The sequence below is a fragment of the Kryptolebias marmoratus genome, linkage group LG2 (assembly GCF_001649575.2).
Source record: "Kryptolebias marmoratus isolate JLee-2015 linkage group LG2, ASM164957v2, whole genome shotgun sequence".
NCBI lineage: Eukaryota > Metazoa > Chordata > Actinopteri > Cyprinodontiformes > Rivulidae > Kryptolebias > Kryptolebias marmoratus.
Genome location: NC_051431.1, coordinates 34,746,320 through 34,770,162, shown reverse-complemented (window position 1 = coordinate 34,770,162; position 23,843 = coordinate 34,746,320). Strand labels below are relative to the sequence as shown.

The 23,843-nt window shown below is 37.5% G+C and overlaps 1 protein-coding gene across 1 annotated transcript in view; it reads left to right on the top strand.

Annotated features, from left to right (window-relative positions):
• The window catches only part of shisa8b (shisa family member 8b), an 83,694-nt gene that overhangs the window by 20,687 nt on the left and 39,164 nt on the right, over positions 1–23,843 (top strand). The window contains exon 3 of the mRNA XM_017433649.3: positions 16,704–16,828. Coding sequence (XP_017289138.1) covers positions 16,704–16,828 — 125 coding nt within the window. The remainder of the gene's footprint in view (positions 1–16,703; positions 16,829–23,843) is intronic.

The following is a 23,843-nucleotide window of genomic DNA, read 5'->3' as shown; positions in this document are numbered from 1 at the left end:
GGGGAGCAGGGCTTTCTCCTGCTCTGCACCTCTCCTCTGGAACTCTCTACCATCTGACCTAAGAAACACTACCTCTCTCCCTGCGTTCATGACTGCTCTGAAAACTCATCTCTTTAGATTAGCCTATCCTTCTTAATTTCATCTGTAATAATTCTACTGTTACTTATGTCTGCTTCTTTTCAACTGTATTTTCGCACATTGTCCTCTGATTCGACTGCTCAGATTAGGACAGATGTCGTAATTACTGCTCAGATTAACTATATTTATTAAAAACCTAGCAATGAAATATGCAATGTGCACTGAAAGAATGCATAGTGAGTTATGTTGCATTATGAACAATCTCACATGTGAGATGTTTTAACACTCAGTATTGAGCGTGATTCTTATCAACAAGCACATCAATTTTAGCCCAATACTTATAAAATTGACCAAGATATACTCATTCTGGTGTTCTTCTTTTAGTTAAAGGCTAAAATAATAATAATAATCATCATTTATTTAAAAAAGCGCCTTTCAGGACACCCAAGGACACTTACAAGAGTAATGAGGGAGGAGTGACTGATAGGACATTAGCAAAGTCTCATCTCACTGATGCTGTAATGTGATGAGAAAACACCAAGGAACACAGAGAACTCAAGCTAAACCCTGTTACATCATTTACTACGGATTAATTAAAAGGATCTTGTAACAGCAGATGTCAGTCTCAAGTAAAGTAGAAGTGGAAGTTAGTGTTCTGAGCTTCGACTTCATGCAAACCATAGATTTAGCAAACATAAAATAAAAGCAGAGGGATTTTTTTTCTTTACATAAAATGGCTAAGGATTAGTTTAAGTAGTGTTACTTCTTTTACCTGATGGACACTAACAAACAAGGGATGTATATGAGTTAAACCACATGGGCTAATTTTAGCTGGAGATAAGTGGTACAACCAGACTCGGTGCTGGAATCACATCTGTTGCTCACCGGGGACATGACACACATTAAATAATTCACAAACAAATACTTGTTTGTTATTTCAATTAAAAAAAATTATCGAATAAACAGTTAATACAGCTAATTTAGGTAATTTAGATGTTTTGAAGTGAGATTCAGTGGAGAAGAGATGAATAGTTAATATGTTGCCTGTTGAAGATAGCACTTTAAATGCAGTATGAAGAAATAGAGTTTATTTGTAACAGGATGGATGAGCTAATGGCTAGTCTCAGCAGGGATAGTTCAAAAGTGGATTGTTGCATCTTAAAAAAAAAAAACTTCAATACCACAAACGTTTTCATTAATTGTTCATAATCTTTCCTCACAACCTTACTTTAAAATATCCTAACCATCACTGTGTAACATTAAGGATCAGTGTTTGAGCAGTAGGATTTCAAGTCCAACTGAAACAAGTTTAATTTTAAGAGATACAAACCTTGCATTGTTTAGCAGATAGATCATGATAAAATAATGGTGACACCTTTTTTATCAACTTACCACATATTTAAAGTATTGTTAAAGCAGAGGGCACCAGGTCGGATATGATCAATAACAGATTGATTATCTTATAAAAATGCAATAATTCAATTCTTCAATCTATTCACCCTTATCATTATCCATTTAGTATGGGGAACCTTTATCATAATATTTGCATTTACCCATCAAGAATGAAACCAAATTTGTCTTTAAATGTTTTATTACAAAAAATAAACTCAGTCAAAATAGAATCAATGACAAGAATAATAAAATCAACACAACACAAAATAAGTAATACTAAGAAATTAAAGAATAATATTCTGAGGAATAATTGTTTAGTAAAACCTGGGATTAATCATTTATCAAGATAAACAAGCAACAATTAAAATGTTAGGGATCTAAGGCAAAAATAACAATTATCAGTTTATTTAAATCAATATAATTTGTTGGACAGGAGGCTTATTTAGGATTTACTTGCACAAGAATTTAGATATTTTAAGCTAATTTGATGAGGTCTCAGTTTTGGAATTTGCCTGAAAGAATGTTACAGTTCTGCCAGATTGTCAGATTATTTTGATAGACCTGCAGGTGAGGAAGAGGTATTATCAAAATATGCATCAGCTGAAATCTATAACCAGACACAATTTGCTTTTCTGCCACCAAATCCAGCTCCTTACCAAGTCGATGCTCTAGGCCAGGGGTCACTGTCCATCAGAGTGGTTTGCTGGCTGATCAGACCAGGAATGCCATGGAAAGGACACTGTCCAGCCAGGACTTAGTGAAGCCTCAGTCAGCATTTATCCAAGGTAGTTGGGAGTCAAGCTGAAGTCATCAGGGGTCTACTCGGTCAGCTGAGGAGGAAAGTGGTGGGTGACAAGCAACCGCTACCTCCAGCTTTATCTCTCAGAGCTATAAAAGTCAGTCTTCAGGCTGTTAAATCTGTCTTTGTGCTTCCTTTAAATGTTTCCCTCTGCTTGTCTTTTTGACCAAATAATTCTAAGCAAAAAATAAAAAAATTTCTTTCCTCAGATTAACAAGCAAGAAAAATAACAAGATGGCTGCCTGGGAGTAGCTGTGCTCACTTCTCTTTCTGCCAGACCCACTTAAAATGGTCAGTCCATGTATTCTTTTACTGGATTAACGGACGTATATATTGGATGGTAAAACAATATACTGCTTTGGGTGGACTGAAACATCGCAAATGCCATGTGCATAAAGTTACCTCGCAAACTACAACTGAGAGGGACATCATGGTGTCCACAGAAACGCAAACGTTAGTTTTTGAATCTGCACTCGAGAAATATTTTACTAGAGCGGAGATAATTTCTAACGAAGGATTTGCTCGGTTGGAGCAACGTTTGGATCTACTCCAAGCTGACTTAACATCACTCAAAGAAGAAACGAAGGCGCTCACGGAAGCTAACACAAACGTAATGACGTGGAACACACATTTAAGGCCTTGTCAAAGACAGTGACAACTACAGAGATAAAGTTAGCAGAATTAGAGGATCAGAGCAGATGAAACAATATTGTTATATATGGGCTCTGTGAGCGAAAAGAAAATTCTAATGCTTTACATTTCATAACTTCTCAATTACCGCTTTGGTTCCCCATGTTTTAAGATGCGCCATCGGAGATTATGAGAGCGCCTCGTATTGGCCCTCCCCGGAGCAGTGCAAGCATAAAATCGAGGGTCATGATTTTCATGTGCCTATGGTATCCTGACAAAGCAAGGATTTTGAAAGCAGCAAGGGACTCACCACCTCTGATGGAAGAAAAGGAAATCTGCTTTGCAGCTGACTGCAGCGTGGCGACACAAGCCCGGCGTACAGCATGCTATCCTGTCATGGAGAAGGCTCAGCAGGCTGGTTTCCAGGCTTTCCTGTTCTACCTGGCCACTATCAAAGTGTCCAAAGTCCATGAGCACGAGTTTTTTGAAAATCTTGAGAAGTTGGAATTATTCCTCGACAAACAGGAAAGTGCAGTATAAGTCCATCAAACAGACAAAGTGGGTTTCTGTCGACTTGCTCGTACCAACTATTGTAAGTGGCCAAACTGTCAGCTAAACCAAAGTTCCCATTTCTATTCATCATGTCTTAATAACTGATCATCAGCTTTTAAAAACTTTGACGATAAGATCGTTTTGGTTCAGCGCTGCTGAGCATGTCACAAGATTACAAATAATGTTGATTGGATGAGTATGTAACACGACCATATGCGCAGCAAAACTACAGGAGATCAGTGACTTCAAGAGGGTAACCTACTAAACTTTTATAAGGATATACTGAAAGATATGTTTTGTTTAGCAGGATTATAAGGAGATAACTATTGCACCAGTTATATAATAATCACAGACTCTGGGGGTGTTAATGGGATGTGTTATGAGTCTGTGTGTGTTTGTATGATGTAATGTTTTTGATGATGGCCCCTGTTTATCTTCAATGTAAGTGTTGAAAGTATTAAAATTAGCACATCTAAATATGTTTAGTATAAGAAATAAAGTAATTGACAATTCCAAGATTTTGCTAGAAGGTAATTTACATATTTTGGAGATTACAAGACTCATTTGGATTCAACCTTTGATGATCATCCATCCATTTTCTTTACCCGCTTCTCCATTCCGGGTCGCGGGGAGCTGGTGCCTATCCCCAGCAGTCACTGTGCGAGAGGCAGGGGACACCCTGGACAGGTCACAAGTCCATCGAAACACACCCAACTTCATCCATCGCAGGGCCACATATAGACAAACGAGACAAACAACCATTCACACTCTCACCTAGGGACAATTTTAGAGTCCTCAATTAACCTAACATGCATGTTTTTGGTCTGTGTGAGGAAACCGGAGTACCCGGAGTAAACCCACGTGTGCACAGGGAGAACATGCAAACTCCACCCAGAAAGGCCCAAGGCCAGGAAGCAATCCTGCAACCTTCTTGCTGAGAGGCAACAGCTCTAACCACTACGCCACTGTGCCTTTGATGATCACTCAGTATATATTCAAGGATACCGTATATATAGGAATGACTGGAATGCAAGGGGTGGAGGGATTGCTAATTATATACAAGAGCATATACCAGTAAAAATAGGACTAGATTTGATGGTACCTGAGACTGAAAGATTATGGCTCCAAATTCATATTCCACATTTAAAGTCTTTAATGGTTTCCTGTTGCTACTATCCACCAAATGCAATTTCTGATTACATAGATAAATTATGTGCCATGATAGACAATGTGTGTGATAGTCAAAATGAAGTGTATATTATGGGAGACCTAAATGTAGACTGGAACTCAACAATGCTCTTTAAGAAATAAGCTTCATTCCATCACTGAGGCATGTGGCCTGATACAACTTGTGACCAAACCTACTAGAATTTGCTGTAGGAGTGATCGATCCAAAACATCAACTTTAATCGACTATATTTTCACAACCTCTGGTGATTTTTGTACCAAAGCAATATCAATCCCGGTAGGTTGTAGTGATCATATCTTAATAGCTATGACAAGAATCAGTTTGCGGACCCGGGAAATCAGCCACAACACAAGAGTGGGTGGTTAAAACCCGCTTTATTAGTAAACAGAGTAAATGTAACTTTCAGCAACTGTAATTGTAACCAAAGAATAGAATTTACTCGGGTTCAGATAGCCGTTTACTATCAACCAGTTATATTTATTTCAAGTCACTGGACTGAAACACACCCAACTTCATCATAAAGTTTTCCTGGACAAACAAGAACAAAACAAAAAAAAAACATTCACTCCAAACATGAGTGCAATATATGCATTGTGCTTATTTTCCGTAAGTACGGTTCTGACCTGTGCAAAACAAATTATATATGTCTCAATAGCAAGTCCTCTCAATGTGAAAATAACATAAACTAAACTTAGATGACAAAGAATCCTGTCAGAGTCCTTAGAAAACAAACAAAAACATAAAGAGGCTGGCCAGCAAAAAAGAATTGTTCATATAGAGCTATTTGTGTGTGTGTCTGAGGCATACGAAAAGATAGATAAAGAGGTTGTCCTGACAGTGATGGCGACCTAGAATGACAACAGCAGCTGGCGTCGACAGACACAGAAACTCAGCAGCCTCTCTCCCTCTTCCTTCGCAGGCTCACGAACACCTTCCCAATGTTCCTTTCACCAAAATCGGCCACAATAAAGCACTAGCTGGAAAACATCATATATCAGGCATAACAAAATCAGGCGATATGCAGAAGGTAGGCAGAGACTAGCATGTTTCTGCTCTGCAGCAGCTCTGAAACTCCGAAGCCCAGGAATTCCCCTTGCAACTGCAGGCGGCTCCATTTTAAAACAGCATTTAAGATCCTTCATCAAGAATATAACTCCGTAAAATAATAAGCACCTCATGAACATAGATGAAAATGAAATATCTCACTTAACACGACAAACTCGACAGTCATTTTAACTCACAATACTCATTGTAGAACAGGAGTTTGGTTTCTAAAAAAATATCGCATTTTTTTTACAAAGCCAATGGATATAGCCAATCACTTAAATATTTCTGTGATAAAAATAATAAGCTGAGAGATAATATGGGACAAACTAATAACATAAATACAGAAGTTTTAATAAGGAATAATATTATAACAGAGAAAAAATGTACTTTTGGCATTGTTAATGTTACTGTGGGCCAAGTAGAAAAATTGTTATTAGAATGTAAAGAGAAACCATCTGGTGTAGATTCAAAATTATTGAAACTTGTTGCAAGCATAATTGTGGTTCTTGTTTCTCACATTGTAAATGTAAGTTTTCAGCATAGTGTTTATCCACAGGCTTGGAAAATGGCTAAAATTGTGCCATAACCAAAAACTGCATCTGAACCATTCTGTAGCCTTAACAGTAGACTAATTGATCTTCTGCCTGCTCTAAGCAAAATTACTGAAAAGGTTATTTCTGAGCAAATATTTTTTAGATAATAACTTGTATACAGATTTTCAACATGCATATAGAGCAGGTCATTCGACGCTTACAAATGAAAAATGATTGGCTGAAGGCATTGGATAACAAAAAGCTAGCAGGAGCCGTATTGCTAGATTTATTTTGATCTTATTGATCACAATTCCTTGCTTAGGAAAATACAGTATTATGGGTTCAGTCCAGCAGCATTACTTTGGTTTAAGAGTCATCTTCAAAAAAGGAGACAAACTGACTTTTTTAATGGAAGCCTCTCTGAGGAGAAAACTGTTTGCTGTGGTGTACCACAGGGAATCTGTTTAGGACCACTCCTGTTTTCTATATATACAAATGACTTGCCTTTGGTTAGAAGATGTTCCCATGTGTTACCTCTGAGTAACATATACTGAGTTATATTTAAGTTCTGAGGAACATGATTATGAAACTAGGCATGTTACAGAGGGCAGACTCACACTTCCAAGTGTAAAGACAAATAAAAAAAGAAATTCTATGATGTATAGAGCAATGTTTGGCTGGAATAATTTGCCAAGTGATATTGTTAATGCAACCAGGAAGAACCAGTTTAAAGTCTTTTTGAAAAGCTATCTTCTTAGAAATTAACTTTTGGGTCAAAGGACATGTTGTGTGATGATGGTTAATGCCAACATTTGATTTATTTTAAGGGTTTGTTTTGGTGGGTTAGTCTAATTTATTTTGTAATAATCATATTAAAATGATAACCACACTGAGCTATGGGTTTTTAGGTTTGTGAATATCTGTGTAACTGTAGGTGTGTGGGGGGATGGGGTTGGGGAGGAGGGGGTTATCTATTTCTGTTAAAATTATGTCACTGTTTTTTTTTTTTGGTACTGTGAAAGCTGGTGAAGAAACTGTTTTAGTGAGAACTATGTTTGATTGACTCCAGGAAGAGTATCTGTACTTGTTACAGCTAATGGAGATCAAAATAAATATATAACAAACAAAAATGGAAAACGAGGGGGAACATCTACACATATTGGACACACAAAATGAACTCTTTATGAAAACTGAAACTTAAGTTTAAAGTTAAGTTTATTTGTACAGCACATTTCAGAACAAGGCAGTTCAAAGTGCTTTACATCATAAAAACAAAATTAAAATGTCAAAAAAACAACATACAGTCACCAAGTGAGATACCAGTACACATACATCCATTTATAATAATTCAAAAGTAACTCTAAACAGGTGGGTTTTTAGCCTTGATTTAAAGGAACTCAGTGATTCGGCTGTTTTGCAGTTTTCCAGGAGTTTGTTCCAGATTGATGGTGCATAGAAACTGAAAGCTGCTTTTCCATGTTTGGTTCTGGTTCTGGGGATACAGAGTAGACCAGAACCAGAAGACCTGAGTGGTCTGGAGGGTTGATATGACAATAGTAAGTCTTTAATGTATTGTGGTGCTAAGCCATTCGGTGATTTATAAACTAACAGAAGTATTTTAAAGTCTATTCTCTGAGCCACAGGGAGCCAGTGTAGGGACTTTAAAACCGGGGTGTAAAACACACGCTGAACATCACCCAGGATCAAGGCCATTCTGAGTGGTTTTAGCGGTTGATGATACATTCTCCCAGGCATCTGGGCACCTTCAGTTTCCTCTCCTGTCCAAAATCCATGGTAAAATTGGTCATCAATATCTAAAAGACAAAAAGTAACACATATGGTAAAACTTTTAAATAATGGATTGGTTGGATAATTGCACACAAATAATGATTAATAACCATTTGCCATCCTTTTTTTTTTGTTTCACAATCACATAAACAGATTTCATTTCTGCATAAATCGTGATTTCCATGAATGAGTTTAGATAATGCATTATCTTACTTTAACTGATTAAGTGTTCATGAATGGTACATTTGTCCAAACAATCAAGAATCAGTGAGGTCAGGGTGAACTTTCCACAGAACTCGTAGAACAATAATTTAAATTAAGAGAAGGTGATAAAAAAGAAGATCTTTTCATGCTACAATTGTTTTTTTGTTTTTGTTTTTGTGTTTTTTGGGTGAGGTGAATCCTCAAACACTGGTTTACATTCCTCTGGTCCAAGCTCCAACATCACAGCCAGACTCCAGAATCAGTTCCTCATGAAAAATACCGACATTTCTCTGTACAAGTATTACGTCACAGTCTATTTTCAGATAATCTACCATAAATGCAAATATTGCGATTGTTCCAACTTTTATAATCATAACTATCAATTTTACAAGCTTAACGTTCTACACCAACTGATGATTCACTATCAAATCTCACAGTTGTGTTGCATAAAGTTTTGTTTTCATTTTGTTATTTTCCTGTATATTTCTGATGAATGTATCAACTTGATTATAAAAATAAATGTAATTCTTGTTATTTTTTAGGTGTAGTATAAACCCCCTGTCAGTAGAACAAACTCATTCATGTTCATTTAAGACATTATAAAAAGGGTGAGTAAACACTAAGAATATTTCTTCCAAACATTAGTTTCTAGGATGACCAGATCTCAAAATACCAAAAGTGGGACAACAAGGATGCCTATGAGGGACAATGTGGGACACATTGCCAACCCTATGATGACTTCAGAAATTCTAATTTGATGCAGATCTCACATTACATTAGTCAATGTTTGCCTGTTAGTGAACAATAAATTAGCACAAGACTATATAAAAAAGTTTTTTAAATTTATTAAAACTGTTAAACTTTAATAATGTTTTTTCTTTGTTGGTGCGAAAAAAACAAAAGCTTTTAAAGTTTAACATTTTTTAAAAGTTGATCAGAAAAATGTTAAGAAACTTTTGTTTATTGTCAAACATTTTTTAAGTTTACCAGAAAGAAAAGAAACGCCGCTTTACATCTAAGAAGCACAACTGCATCCAGGTCCACACCTGCAAGCAGCAACCCAGGAGACCTTACCTCGTCTGTCTGGCAGTCATCTTTGGGTTTGAGGACAAACGAGTCCATAGATTGGTATGCTGCTTTTTCTGTTGTGCGCTTCTTGTGTGACTCACTTTTACAGTGCCGCTTCACATTGTGCTCCCCTCCGTGTGAAATTGAAGAAGAACTGTGACAAACGTCACAAAAAAACTCTCTGAATCATCTTTGACTGGCCTCACCCAGTTATAAACAGTTACACAGTCTTTGTTGTAGCTCCATTTTCTTTTTGTTGTTGATGTAGTTTCCATATATTAAAGCACTTTGAATGCCTTGCTGCTGAAATGTGCTATACAAATACATTTTTACTTACTTACTTATATTTTGCAGGCTCCTTTTCTTGCTCCGTTTTATTTTACTAGCATCTTGGTGCGCAGGTTCGGTCATGATGTCTGACGCTGCTGCATATTTTGATTGACAGCCGATGCTCTGCGATGATAGCTGCAGCTCTGCTTTCCTTAAGCGCTTATCAAATATTTGTTTTATTTTTCAGAATTTGACCCAGTCAAATGCAGGACATTGTTTTAATTTGTGGGACACCAGAACAGGAATAAAAAATGTGGTACCGTCCCGCACAAATCGGGACATCTGGTCACTCCATTAGTTTCCTGTTTTAGGATTACATGAAGCCCTGTTAACAAGCAAATATTATTCTATGTAGTTTCAACTTGCTACAACTGTGACATCCAACAGTTAAACAGTGTTGTAAGTAATTTATTATTGTAGCATGAAGAGACCCCTTTCCTTTATGGTCTCTGACCTACCTACTGTTCTGTCTAAAAGTCATTCTGCTCTGACTGATTCTTGGTATCACCTTGGATAAGTGTTCACATTCTGAGGCCCCACACTCTCAGGACATCCTTTCAGTAGAAACAGATTGTTTTACAGTTTATCTTAGGCTCATAAGTCAATGTGATTTATGCAGAGATTAAATCTGTTTTGTTTGTGAAATCTTTTGAAATGTGGAAAGTGAATGTTATCATTTTTTACATATGCATTGATCTAATAAGAAATTTGTCACATGGTTTAAAAAATGTTATTATTGTTTGTCGTTACAAGAGACTGTCTAGAATTATCAACAGAAAAAAACAAGTTTGTATGCAGACCTCAAGGTTGCTGACAAGGCCAGGAATATATTTTGATGTCTTGTTTTCATAATAACTGGAGAGAGACCTTGACTTTGCTTGGTTGTTTTCAAAAGCAGTTTGTTTCCTTGTGCTGGTCCCTCTCATCTTTTCTTGTCATTATTTTTATTAACCTAAGTTTAAAGTGTATGCTTTGCCTAGTTTTATTTGTAAAATCCAGTAAAATAAAAGGAAAAGAGTCTAAAAAAGGTCCAGGTGGACCATTTGAAGCTTTAACACATTAGTCCACCTGCCAACTTCTAACTCCATCAGCTAACAGCTCCAGACCTTCCACAATGCTTTCCCCTTAACCCTCCTGGGTGACCTTCTGGAGAAGCTGTTGACCTCATCTGATCCTCAGCTGACTCTAAAGTTCCTCCTTCCACAGGCTTGATCAGATACACTACTCCTACACGGCATTGTTCCAGGGAAGGCCTACCCCCAATCCAGATGTAATACTGTAAGGCACTATCTCCTTATCTGGTGATGACAAATGCAATGTAAGTTTGCTTATAAACTTGTAGCTGATATAAATTGATAAACATATATTCCTGATAACTCCTCAAACCCATTTGAATTTGATTTCAATTTCAATTCTGACCCAAATTCCAAATGAATTATTTATCAAAATAGCCTAACCCAGGGTAGGCAATCCTGGTCCTCGAGTACCACTATCCTGCGTGTGTCATAATTTGAGTTTGTCTGTGTTTTGTGTCGTTCCTGTTTTCTTTTTCTTCTCTTGGTAATTCTGTTTTGTTCCAGTTTTCTCATGTGTTTCCTGTGTCACTTTTCACCTGCCCTCAGTTATGTAATTCTCTGGTCTGCATGCCACGCCCACCTCACCTGTTCCTTGTCAACTCATTTTCCACTCACCCTCAGTTCTTTAAAACTGGTCTCTTGTCATTCATTCCTCGCTAGTTCATTCCTTTCCGTCCGCTTTGCAATGTCCATGCTTCTGTCAAGTCAAGTCAGCATAGTTATATAGGACTTTTCAGCAACAGGGTAATTCAAAGTGTTTACAACATGTGAACACAAAAATACAGAGTCATCAAACACATGACAATATCTAAAATATGAGCTAAGATAATCTAAATAAGACACAAAAGTACAGCTAAAATATGAACTAAGATAATCTAAATTAAATCATGAAAAGAAACGTATCTAAAATATGAGACACTAAATGAGACACAAAAGTACAGAATAAAAAAATAAAGTCATACTAAAGATAAACCAAAGATAAGCTGAGGAGAACCAAACTATAATGTAACATAAACTAAACTAGGATTTAAGGACCTCAGCAGAACAGACTAAGATAAACTGTACCTTTGCTAATGCTAATTCAACTAGTTTCAGCCAATTCAGCTATGCTAATGCTGATTCAGTTATAGGTTAAGCTAATTCAGACATGCTAATGAGACAAAGTGGGAGGGAGCAACATTAAACACAGACATAGGAGGAGGGAGGGATGCAGCTGACGACGATGGTGGAGTGTTCTTTTTCCATGCTACGTTCAAGCTGGTTTTTTTTTATTATTTGTTAGTTTTTGCTGCCACATCAGCCTTTTGTTTTTCTTTAGTTAATAAATCAGTTTAATTTTTACCTTGCCACGAGGCTGCGTATTGGGTTCGCCTCACTCAACCCTAACAGCATGTTTTCCTTGTTTCCCTGCTCCAACACACCTGATTCAGTGGTTAAATTACCTCCTCCTGTAGAAACCTGTTAATCACCCATTGATTCCAAAGGTGTGTTGGAGCAGAAAAACAAGTAAAAGATGCAGGATGGTGGCTCTCAAAGATCAGAGTTGCCTACTCCTGGTCTAAAGTGCCCAAATTCTTGCACGTCTAACACCTAAACTTCTATCCATAGTCCAAACTCCTGTTCAAAAGATTCTCCTGTTTTACATAAACTTAGAATCAGTCTTCCTTCAGATCAGAAATGGTTAATTCTTGCTTCAGAGTTTTATTTTCATTAGATCACTGTTAAGCAAAGATAAATGTTTAAATCTGGTTTAGCTAATTCAGAGTAATAACTTAGTGCTAAATTCAGAATAATACTCTATTATTTATTTTGTTGTGTTGATTTTTTGTTGATTGTATTTAGATTCATTTTAATTTTCTAATAAAATCTCAAATAGCAAAGTTGGTCTGCTTAAATGGTAATGCATTATGATGAAAATTTCCTGTGATGAATGAATTCAGCCCTCATCTGTTGAGATCTAAAAAAAAAAATCAGTAAGAGGGAAAAATTAAGTAATCTCTATATTCTTGTTCGAAAAATCCAATCTGGTGTCCACTTTTAACAAGAACTTAAAATATTACCAAAGTTAGTTTCACTCTTCTTTCCTCTTGCTACATAGACAACATTCACCCATCAGAATTTAGCAGAAAGGTCTTAAATGTTAAAATTTGGTAATCATGGCTGTCAGTGCAGTAAAATAAAGACAATTAGTGTGATGTGTTTTAAGATTTGCACATGTTGCACATAGCATGTTTCCTCAGCTATCTTAGTAACAGGTGGGACAGGTGGAGTCTGCAGAAGCCTTTCCAACTACATGTTCAGATATTGTTAATATGTTTTTTCAAGATAAAAATGTATTTCATCTTTGAGGTTACATTTTTGTTATTTATATAAACTAGAGAAATTACATATTTTGTCATTTCTGAATGATCTCAACTTCATTATTAAAGCTAAAAGAAGCAGAACACTAGCTTCCGGTGAATGCGCATGTGGTAAGACATGTTTCGCAGGAGCCCTGAAGGAATGTAATGATAATCACTTGCCATGACTAAAGGTGGATTTATACTCTGTGAAAAGTGGAGAAATTGGCTTTCACTCAAGTGACTGCGTGACAAAAAATAGGTAATGCTGTTCTCCTAGGAGTTTCAATAGCACCTTCTCGACATAAAGTCCAGGCAGAACTTTTCTTTCAGGGGTATGTATCAACAATTGTGTGATTAGCCAGAACTTCGTTATATTCATGTTTATGTGGAAAAGTGAGTAAACTGCAATGGAGTCGAGAGCTGGTAAATTTGGTTTACTTTATGGGCTCGGGTTAATCTGAGTCACTCACTAAAGTGATCCAGTTGACTTGAGTCACTTGAGTTGTTCACGCTTTGTGATGATGTATCTGAAATTACTACCTCAGCCCAGGAGGTTGTGTTTTCAGCAGTGTTAATTTGTCTGTTTCTGATTGTCTGTCTATGTAAAAGATTACTCAAAAAGATATGAACGGATTTTCATCTAATTTTCAGGAAAGTGATTAAATTTTGGTGATGATCCAGTCAAAGTTCAAGGTGTTGATTTTGTTGCTTTTAAAAAAAGGGTAAAGACCCAATAATATGTGGTTCAAATTGTTCCATCGGCCTGTTAAATGTTGAACTTAAACTGCTGGTAAAGTTTCTTGCCAGGGGCTTTTAAGTTTCACCCTAAAGTATATCCCCAGATTAAACTGGGGTTTTCTGCAATAGACACTCTTTTTAATCTCTGAAAATTATTTAATGGGGTTTACAACCATGAATGGTAACTCTAAATTGTCTCTAGGTGTGAGTGAAAGCGGAAATGGTTGTTTGTCTCGTTTGTCTCTATGTGGCCCTGTGATGGACTTGCAACCTGTCCAGGGTGTCCCCAGCTTCTCACACAATGACTGCTGGAGATAGGCACCAACTCTCTGTAACCCAGAAAGGAGAAACGGGTAAAGAAAATGGATAGATGGATTTTACAAGAAGCCAGGGGAATGACACCAAAACTGGAGAAATAGATCTCTACCTCTAACTCTCATCAGAAGTCTGACAGAAGCATTTTGGATCAACTGAAAACAAAATTTTAAAGAGTTTTTTTTTTTTTTTTTTTTTTTTTACACCCAGATAGTAAAGAATTCCACTAGTCCAGCCTGAACGTGATAAATGCATGGACCTGTTTTTCTGCGTAATTTTGGGACAAGATGTTTCTAATTTTAGTGATATTGTTCAGGTCCTGGTATCATTTTCAATATGGGAGTAAATGACATTTCCTGATCAAAAATAACAACAAGGTTTTTTACATTAGAACTGCAGGCCAAATTAATGCCATCCAGAGGAAGGCTGCAAAGTTTGTTCCTTAGATGCTCAGGGCCAAAATAATAAAATAAATATAGCTGAGTGTTGTCAGCATAACAATGAAAATTTATTTCATGCTGTCTAATAACTTTACCTAATGGAAGCATATAAAAGTAAAAAGTATTGGTCCAAGCACTGAGCCCTGATGAACTCCACAACTAACTCTGGTGTATGAAGAAGATTCATTATTAACATGAACAAACAGAAATCTATAAGATTAATATGATTTAAACCATTTTAGAGCCGTTCCTGTGATCCCAATATTATGTTCAAGCCTCTGTATTAGAATATTGTGATCAGCTCTAAACCCCTGCCTGAAAGTCCTTACAGATTATTTCTGTTCGAATGTTCACACAACTGATTTGCAACTATTTGGTAAGAATTTTTTAGATGTGCAGTGGAGTTTTGCCCAGTGCGTGAAAGGGTAGTTTCCTTGCACCTTCAGGTGGGGGAACTGTTGTTTGTGCCTATGCGCTGAACTGCCGTTCAGAGTTCCCAGCCTTCTTGGAGTCCTGAGCGAAGGTGCTGGAAGGTGCTTCAGCTGCTGACTCCATCATTCTGCTGGGGGACTTTAATGCCCATGTGGATAACGACAGTGCAACCTGGAGGTTTGTCATTTGGAGGAATGGCCTCTCTGATCTGAACCTGAGCGGTGTTCTGTTGTTGGACTTCTGTGCTAGTTATAGTTTGTCCAAACCAAAAAACATGTTCAAACATAAGGGTGTTCATAAATGCACATGGCTCCAGGACACCCTAGGTTGCAGGTCTTTCTCAATTAAAAAAGCAGAGAGTGTGGAGTTCGAGCTTTTAAAGCTAAGCTTGAACTCCACACTCTCTGCTTTTTTAATTGAGAAAGCTCAATTAAAAGGTATTGGTAGTAAAGGCAAAACTGAAACAGTGTTTCGGTATATACCAAAACCTTGTGGAAATTTTGTTCTGAAACACTGTTCCATAATCTGTTGCGAGCGCAGTATGTCACGTGACTGTTCCATTCTCCGTTCCATTTCATCACCAACTGTTTGAAAATTTCACAATAGAAATTCAAATTAAACTGCTGTGATTTTGTTATCTTACAAAATAAATAAATAAAATACTATAGCTACACAAAATTAAAATAAGTCTACTTTATATAGGAATGATTATTTCTCATGGTCTGGTCTGATTGGCGGTTGATTTACATCCATTAAAATGTTTTTCTTCTAACCTGCAGTGTATTTGCAAAGTATCGCCTCACTTATCTGAGTGTCTTGTACTGAGTATGATTTTGGATTTTGGAATGATGTGATGGGGAAAGGCGTAGAAAACTTTTCAATCCTATCTTTGTTGAACAGATTTCTGAATAAAAATTCTTAAATGTACAGAAGCACCCCTACAAATACAGACTGAAACAAATAAAATATCCTGCCATTCAAATAACACTATCAACCAACACAAAAAGTTACAAGAGACAAAAAGACTGGGCAGGTGGCAAGTCCTGCTGGAAAATCAAATTAGCATCCTCATAAAGCTTGTCAGCAGAGGGAAGAATGAAGTGCTGTAAAATATCCTGGTCGATGGCTATCCTGACCTTGGACTTGATAAAACCCAGTGGACCAACAGCAGATGATGACATAGCTCCCAAACCATCACTGACGGTGGAAACTTCACTTTAGACCTCAAGCAGCTTGAATTCTGTACCTCCCCACTCTTTCTGCAGACTCTGGGACCTTGGTTTCCAAATGGAATGCAATATTTACTTTCATCTGAAAAAACCACTTTGGACGACTGAGAAACAGTCCAGTCCTTATTGTCCATAGCCCAGGTGAGAAAACGTCTCACATTGTCTCTGCTTCAGAGTTCACAAGGAATGGGACAGGTGGAGTCCAGGTCCTGGATATGTCTGTGTGTGGTGGCTCTTATATAGCTCTGACTCTAGCCACAGTCCATGTCTTGTCAGTCTATTTGTCCTTTGTCATTTTCTGAAAAAATGAATTTTGATTTTCATCAGTTGTAATCCAGAATCATCAAAATTAACAAAAATAAACACTTGAAATGTACCATGCTCTGTACAATGAACATATGTATGAGTTAGACTTTTTTTAAGTGAATTACTAAAATAAAATAACTTTTCAATGATATTCTAATTTTGGGGGGATTTACCTGGATTTGCAGTTTTAACTGTGTGTTTGTGTGGCTCTCCAGGACCCTGACAGACCTACTGAAGCAGCAGGGAAGTGAGGCCAGCTCAGTAGAAAATGTTGCGACCAGTTCACCCAGCGGAAGGAGAGCTAACGGCATCTCGGCAAGGATGCTGCGCAGTAGGAGTGGTGAGTACGGAGAGAGAGCACAACACACACATACCCATACACACCTTCTAAACAATTTATGCTAAAATTAAAGCAAAGATCTTGCACAATGTGTAGCTCTCAGAGTACGTTGGGAATGACCCTCAGTTACTAACTCAAACTTTTAACACAATATGTGAATGTCATGGTATAAAACAGAGGTGTCAAACTCAGTTATTTATGGGGACCAAAATTAGAAACTTGGTCCTAGCCAAGGGCTAATCTTGACCAATATTTATTGGAAAAGGACATAAATGATCCTTGGCCTTTAGATGCAATAGGTCAAATTCTCCATATAGAAAAACAAATTACTTTTTTCTAATGACATACTGGAAGGATTAAAGTTCTCTGTTGCCACAATGGATTTCCATCATTTGGAACATGACCAGGATGGATTTTAGTCAGATGTAAAGTGAGAAGAGAAAAAACTTTTTTTGTTGTTGTGGTCCCACGAAAGCCATCCAATCTAATTATGATATAAGGATTAAACTGACACTCTTTTTACAAATAAAGCAAACCAGAGCTAAAGTTTTAGCCAATCAGAGCAGAGCAGGGCAGATCCTGCTTTCCTGCTTGTATGGTGCTCCCAGATGAAAACATTGTTGCCATTTTAGAGATTTTGTTGCTACACTATATTGCCGAAAGTATTCGCTCGCCTCCCTTCATTTGCATCTGAACTTGAGTGACATCCCATTCTTAATTTATAGAGTTTAGTATGATGTTGGTTATAACTCTTCTAGGAAGGCCTTCCACAAGGTTTAGGAGTATATTCATGGGAATTTTTCACCATTCTTCCAGAAGCACATTTCTGAGGTCAGACACTGATGTTGGATGAGAAGGCCTGGCTCACAGTATCCACTTTAATTCATCCCAAAGATGTTCTATCAGGTTGAGGTCAGGACTCTGTGCAGGTCAGTCAAGTTCCTCCACACCAAACTCACTCATATTTTTATGGACCTTGCTTAGTGCACTGGTACAAAGTCATGTTGGAACAGGAAGGGGCCATCCCCAAACTGTTCCCACAAAGTTGAGCACATTAAATTGTCCAAATTGTTTTAGTATTTTTGAAGCATTTAAAGGTCCTTTCACTGAAACTAAGCAGCCAAGCCCAAACAACCCACACCATAATCCTTCCTCCACCAAACTTTACACTTGGCACAGTGCAGTCAGACAAGTACTGTTCTCCTGGCAACTGTCAAACAAACAGTCATTCATCAGATTGCCAGACAGAGAAGTGTGAAAACACGTCTCCACTGCTCTAGAGTCCAGCGAAAATTTACATCACTAAGTGCATGCTTTGCATTGCACTTGGTGATGTAAGGCTTGGCTGCAACTGCTCGATCATGGAAGCCTATTCTATGAAGTTGTTTATGCACTGTTCTTGAGCTAATCTGAAGGCCACGAAACAGTTGGAGGTCTGTAGCTATTGACTCTGCAGAACGTTGGTGATCTCTGTGCTCGATATATCTCAGCATCCACTGAGCCCCCTCTATGGTTTTATGTGGCCTACCACGTTGTGTCCGAGTTGCTGTCATTCACTTCCACTTTGTTATAATATCATATTTAGTAGCAAGAAATGTCACAACTGGACTTACTGCACAGGTGGCATCCTATTGTTGTAGAACACTGGAATTCGCTGAGCTCCTGAGAGCAACCCATTCTTTCACAAATGTTTGTAGGAACAGCCTTGATTTTATACACCTGTGACCATGGAAGTGATTGGAACACCTGAATTCAATGATATGGATGGGTGAGGGACTACTTATGGCAATATAGTGTATATTTAGCAAATTTTCAGATCCAACTAGTGACTATTTAAAAAAAAGTGACTAGTCACTTTTTCTGGTGTTTTTGAAGACTTTTCAAGACTGACATGAAAGCAGTTATCATTCTTTCCAACAAGCAGCGGGTCCCTCCTTCATCCGAAAGCACTCACAGGTGGCACAGGTGGCTCCCTTCAGCCGCAGTCAGAGTAGGAGAAATTCACCCCAACGCATCCAGACAGTGTGAATCTGTTGCTGACTGGTCGATGGCAGGATGGAAAAGCTAAATTTTCTCCATCTAAAATAAATCACTTCAGTACAATAACTGAATTTCTCTTTTGGATTCAAGCCTGTATAAAGGATGAGGGTGGGAACTATGACATTTAAAGAAAAGAAGAAAAAAAAGAAGAATTGGAAGAAAAACTTTATTTGTATTCTAAACCTTTTTAGACTGTTTTATTGACTTTTTGTCTCTCCTGCAAATTACTTGTTTTAGTAGTTGGTATTGCTGTTTGCACTTAACAAATATGTGCAAAAATGCCACTGGATTGTGATTCCTTATGAAACTGTAAAGAGGTTTCTACGGCAAGTGCTTTAATTTTCAGAGGAATTCAGTAATTCCTCGTATACAGCACATGTGAAAATATTTGTGAAGCAGGACCCTGATACTTGATGACTCAACAGCAGCCTGTAGAAGACAGTACAGTCCGATATTATAGTCTGTTCTGGTAGCTCCTCCTGCACTCCTCGCCAGTGGAGGCACTGTTCTGCATGACATGCTTTTTTTCAACCGTTTTGTTGGATTAATTAAATATAAAAATGTGTTATAGGTTAAAAAATGTGCTGTCTATAATAAATTTACTATTGAAGCCCACATTGAAGAAGATAATTCTGAGTCACTTTAAAATGCAAATTGGGCATGTACGATAATTTTACTCAAAATAAGATAATTTTAAGCCGATGATACGACACTTCAACATTTCCCATTTGGCACCTGTTGAGGAGACAAATATTACCTAAATGAAACTCAAACTCTAAAGAAACCTCTCCTCACGACGGACCGGAAAATGCACAGAGAAACCAGGAGTCAAAAATGGTCAGAAACAGTATCTTCAGTTTAAAAGATTTATTAGCCTTAGTACTAAGGGAGACATTCTTACCAGTTCACAGCAGGAACACCAGAGGATGTCTGAGCTAAATCACTAAAACATAGCATTTTAACCTGAACAAAGAACTGGCCCATCCTCATTCAGTCATCTCTCCGGAACCCTGTATATGGGCTTGTTTTTCTCCATCTTCTGCAGGTGTCCTCCTTCTGAGGGGTTCCGGCTTCCGCTTAGCTGACTCCCCCAGACCGTGTTATCTTTGTGCTTAATACCGGCAGTCCCATAAACTCCCATGACCTCGCCAGCCAGTGCAGAGTTACACTCATCCTCAGGTTAATACAATCAATAGAATTACAGAACATTAATACATGATTCTAATTGGTAAGGAGTGTTTATATTATAGTTTTCACTTCACACACCACTGAATGGTTCTACAGTTCCTGTCCTGAGCGAGCAGCACAGCTGTGAGCCTCTTTCAGTTCCAAAGCGATCAGAGGCGGTCAGGATCACAGCAGTATCAGTCTCAGTGATTCCTGCTGCAGTCAGAGCACAAACACACTCCACTCCACAACACAATGCAAACAATGCAAACAAACCACACATGCCTGTAGAACCTGTTTGGAGCATTTGGTTTGCTGTTCACCCTCTTCCTTTAAAATACAATTGGTCTTAAGGATCTAAACGATGCAGGTTAAAGTCTTCTTGCAACTTAAACAATTCATTAAAGAGCACTATACTGTGTACTTTGACTATTTTTTTTTCTTTTTTGCAATATATATTCTCACAATCCATTAAATCAACAACAACAAAAAAAAAACAACTTTAAAATCTAAATATACAGCTACTAACATTTGACTTTTTTGGGGTGCTGTTTGTAAAGTTACAGTCAAAAATTAACAGTAGTATTTTATTTTATTTAGCCTTGTTATTCATACATTTATAAATATCATAGTTCCAAACTAAATATTTCACTTGTAAGCTAAATTTTTAGTTAGCAAGCTAAATATTTAGCTCTACACTAAATATTTAGTTTACAAACTGAATGTTTATGTTTGAGCTAAATGTTTAATTTCCAAACTAATTATTTGATTTGTTACCTAAATATTTAGCTTGGAAATTAATTGTTTAGCTAATATGCAAATTACTTGCCAAAAAGCAGAAGTGGATTAGAAAAATAAAAGCCGAACAAGACCAGGTTAACCCAGGTCTCGACTTACCGGCTGAGGCGATGGCTCAGGGGCAGATATTGTTGCAGTCGTTGTAGATCCATGACTGAACGACTGTATGAGCTGTACGCAAGCTACACTTCCACCATTAGTTTGAACCATTAGAACAGTGCGTCTGATCTTCTCTGCTAACACTTTTGACATGTCCAGAGGAAAAGAACGAATGATACAATACGGGCCATAAGAGAAAACTGAAGCAATTCAGAATGGCCAGCAGCATTCCCAGTCAACAAATCTCCCAGGTCATTGGTCTGTGGTCTAACTGGGGGTCCCCCCACCTATCTTGAAATGCTCCCTACAAGGAACGGCTGCTGTTTTCTTCAGCTGTATTTTGATGTTTTTCCACAGGACCTTTATAGGCAATATATGGCCTCATATGAGCAAACATACATTTCATCTTGAGTGATTAGAACAATCAGGATACTGTAAAAAATATAATTAAATACTACCTGAATCTGCTGGAGGGTCCTGTTGGTAACTTTTTCAATTGAGTTAGAGTCTTTCACAATTGCAGTCCATGCATTTCATTTTTTTATTTCTGTGGTTGAATCATGATGATTGATAGATCATTTTATTTTCATGTGTCATGCAACCTTAACAGGTGCCCAGCTCACACAGGCTTACAAGACAATAAAGCACATACGGACAGACATAAATATCCATTAAACAAAAAGTGTCCTCTTTCTAAGGAGCCAGGCCTTAGAAGTAAACTGAACTAACTGAAACACAAAATACTTAAATAAATAACATATTTTATCTTCATCATTTAAATAAAGAAAATCTAGATAGGCATCAAGAACGTTACTAAATAAATCCTTTCTCAAATGATGTTTGTCCTCAATTATGGGATATTTTAAAATAATTTCCTTCAAAAGCATCTTCCCACTTTCACTGAAGTTTTTTGAATGCTTTCTTTTTCCGTTGTCCATGCTTGGTCAAAAGTCAAACTCCTGTTCCATACACATAGACTGCTAAAATTTATAACAGGAAAATTCCACCCCAGGTTTTTAGAGCACCCTCATCTTTGCACCATGTGCACATTGTTAATCTGATTTGGCTTCCAACACATGCTCTAGCTGGTCCTTGATTACCTTAGTCAGAGACTCTGTAGTCTGGAACTAGTGAATCTGAAGTTAAACAACATCTCAGAAAGCAATTGTATTAGTGTGGATTAAGTTAGACCAGATTAGTTTAGTTCTGGTTTTATTTAAGCCCCAACTTTGAAACTATATTCAACAGACCATGTGGTCCAGATGGTTGTCAATGAGACAAGAGGTGGGGGTCTGATTTGAGGGCAAAAAGAACTGGTGATGACCCGTTTTAACTGGGAGACATGGATTGTGGGGTGTAACTTCATAGAGGGAGGGAGTTTCAGGCAGACAGGGGAGGGACCAATGATTGATTTTACCTCAAAGGGGCCAATGAATCTTAAGGTTAATTTTCTTGGAGTTTTATAAGGTATTGTTCCAGGAGGAAAGCCAGACTTTCTGTCCACAAAAATACTGGGGTGCTTGAGTCCTTTTCCAATCTGCAAATCTTTTGTTTTCCTTGGTGGTATGAAGCAATGTGGCCTTGGTCTCTCTCTAATTCTGTTTACATTGTTGCAGTTGGTGATAGACGGATGGAACAGTTATTTCAGAGGGAAAGTAAAACAGGCTGGTAGCCCAAGGATATTTGAAAAGGGCTAAAGGTAGTAGCTGAGAAGGTGAGTGTATTGTGTGTGTATATAACCCAGGGTAATAATGGGGGACCGATGGTCTTCAATAAACACACCTGAGAGCTACTGCTGTCTCTTCATTTAAGTGCTCAGAAGCAGTTGTGCTGCCCTACAAGCTGAACACCACCTCTTTCTGGACACTGCATGGAAATAACTAGATTTTTCTTATTTTATTTTAAACCATTAAAAGACGCATATCTGTACATGACAAGTGAAATTTATTTCTGTGGAGTGTTTTTGAAGTATTTTTTTGTGCTTTTGTAAATTTTTGCATGTAAGTTGTGATGTTTTTCAGACACTTGCTGCTTTTAATGCATAGATCTATTTGTGCTACCCGCTTATATTTAACAGGTAGGATATTCTGATGAAGGAAGGGATTTTTGTGGTTTTAGAAAGACCGTTAGACATCGCTGTTTAGCCGTGCTACGGTAGGAAAATCTGACGAGGAAGCACAGATCGTCAGAACACCGAACGCACACTGACCGACGTCATGACATCATTGATTTAGTTAAAAAAAAAACGTTATTTAACTTTCAGTTCTTCCCTTGACTACTCTTGAAAAACATTTTTGTTGTCTGCCACCTGCTTAACTCCCAAAATGTTCCGCCACATTGCTAATGCTACTCCTCGAATTGTTTCTTCTTCTTGATTTTTAGTGGTGGTTGGTAAACAACTGAAGGAATCAATACCGCCACCAACTGGTAAAGAGTGTCTGCTAGACTTTTCTCCTTCTTGCATTTAGCAGCAACTCGAGCACATTACTGCCCCCTATATGTCAAGAGGACAAATAAAGCTTTTTCTGTTCAAATTGCTAACCTGCCACAGTGGCGTGTGTGTTGATCAAATTCCAGTGGTGGAGAAAGTACTCAAACAATGTACTAATGTAAAAGTACAAATACACAGACAAAAATGTACTCAAGTAAAAGTAAAAGTACCACATTAACATTTGTACTTAAGTAAAAGTAAGAAAGTAATGGCTTTTAAAACTACTTAAGTATTAAAAGTAAAAGTACTTGTCGACTGTATTACAGTGATGGTTACTCAAGTAAATGTAACAAGTACTACCCACTTTTGAACATAAACAACAACACCAGTAGCCTACAGGCTACTTCTTAACAAGCTCAAGGTGCTGTACTGGTATAGTCCTCTTTTAGCTAACATTAGCTGTATCCAACAGTTTTACTC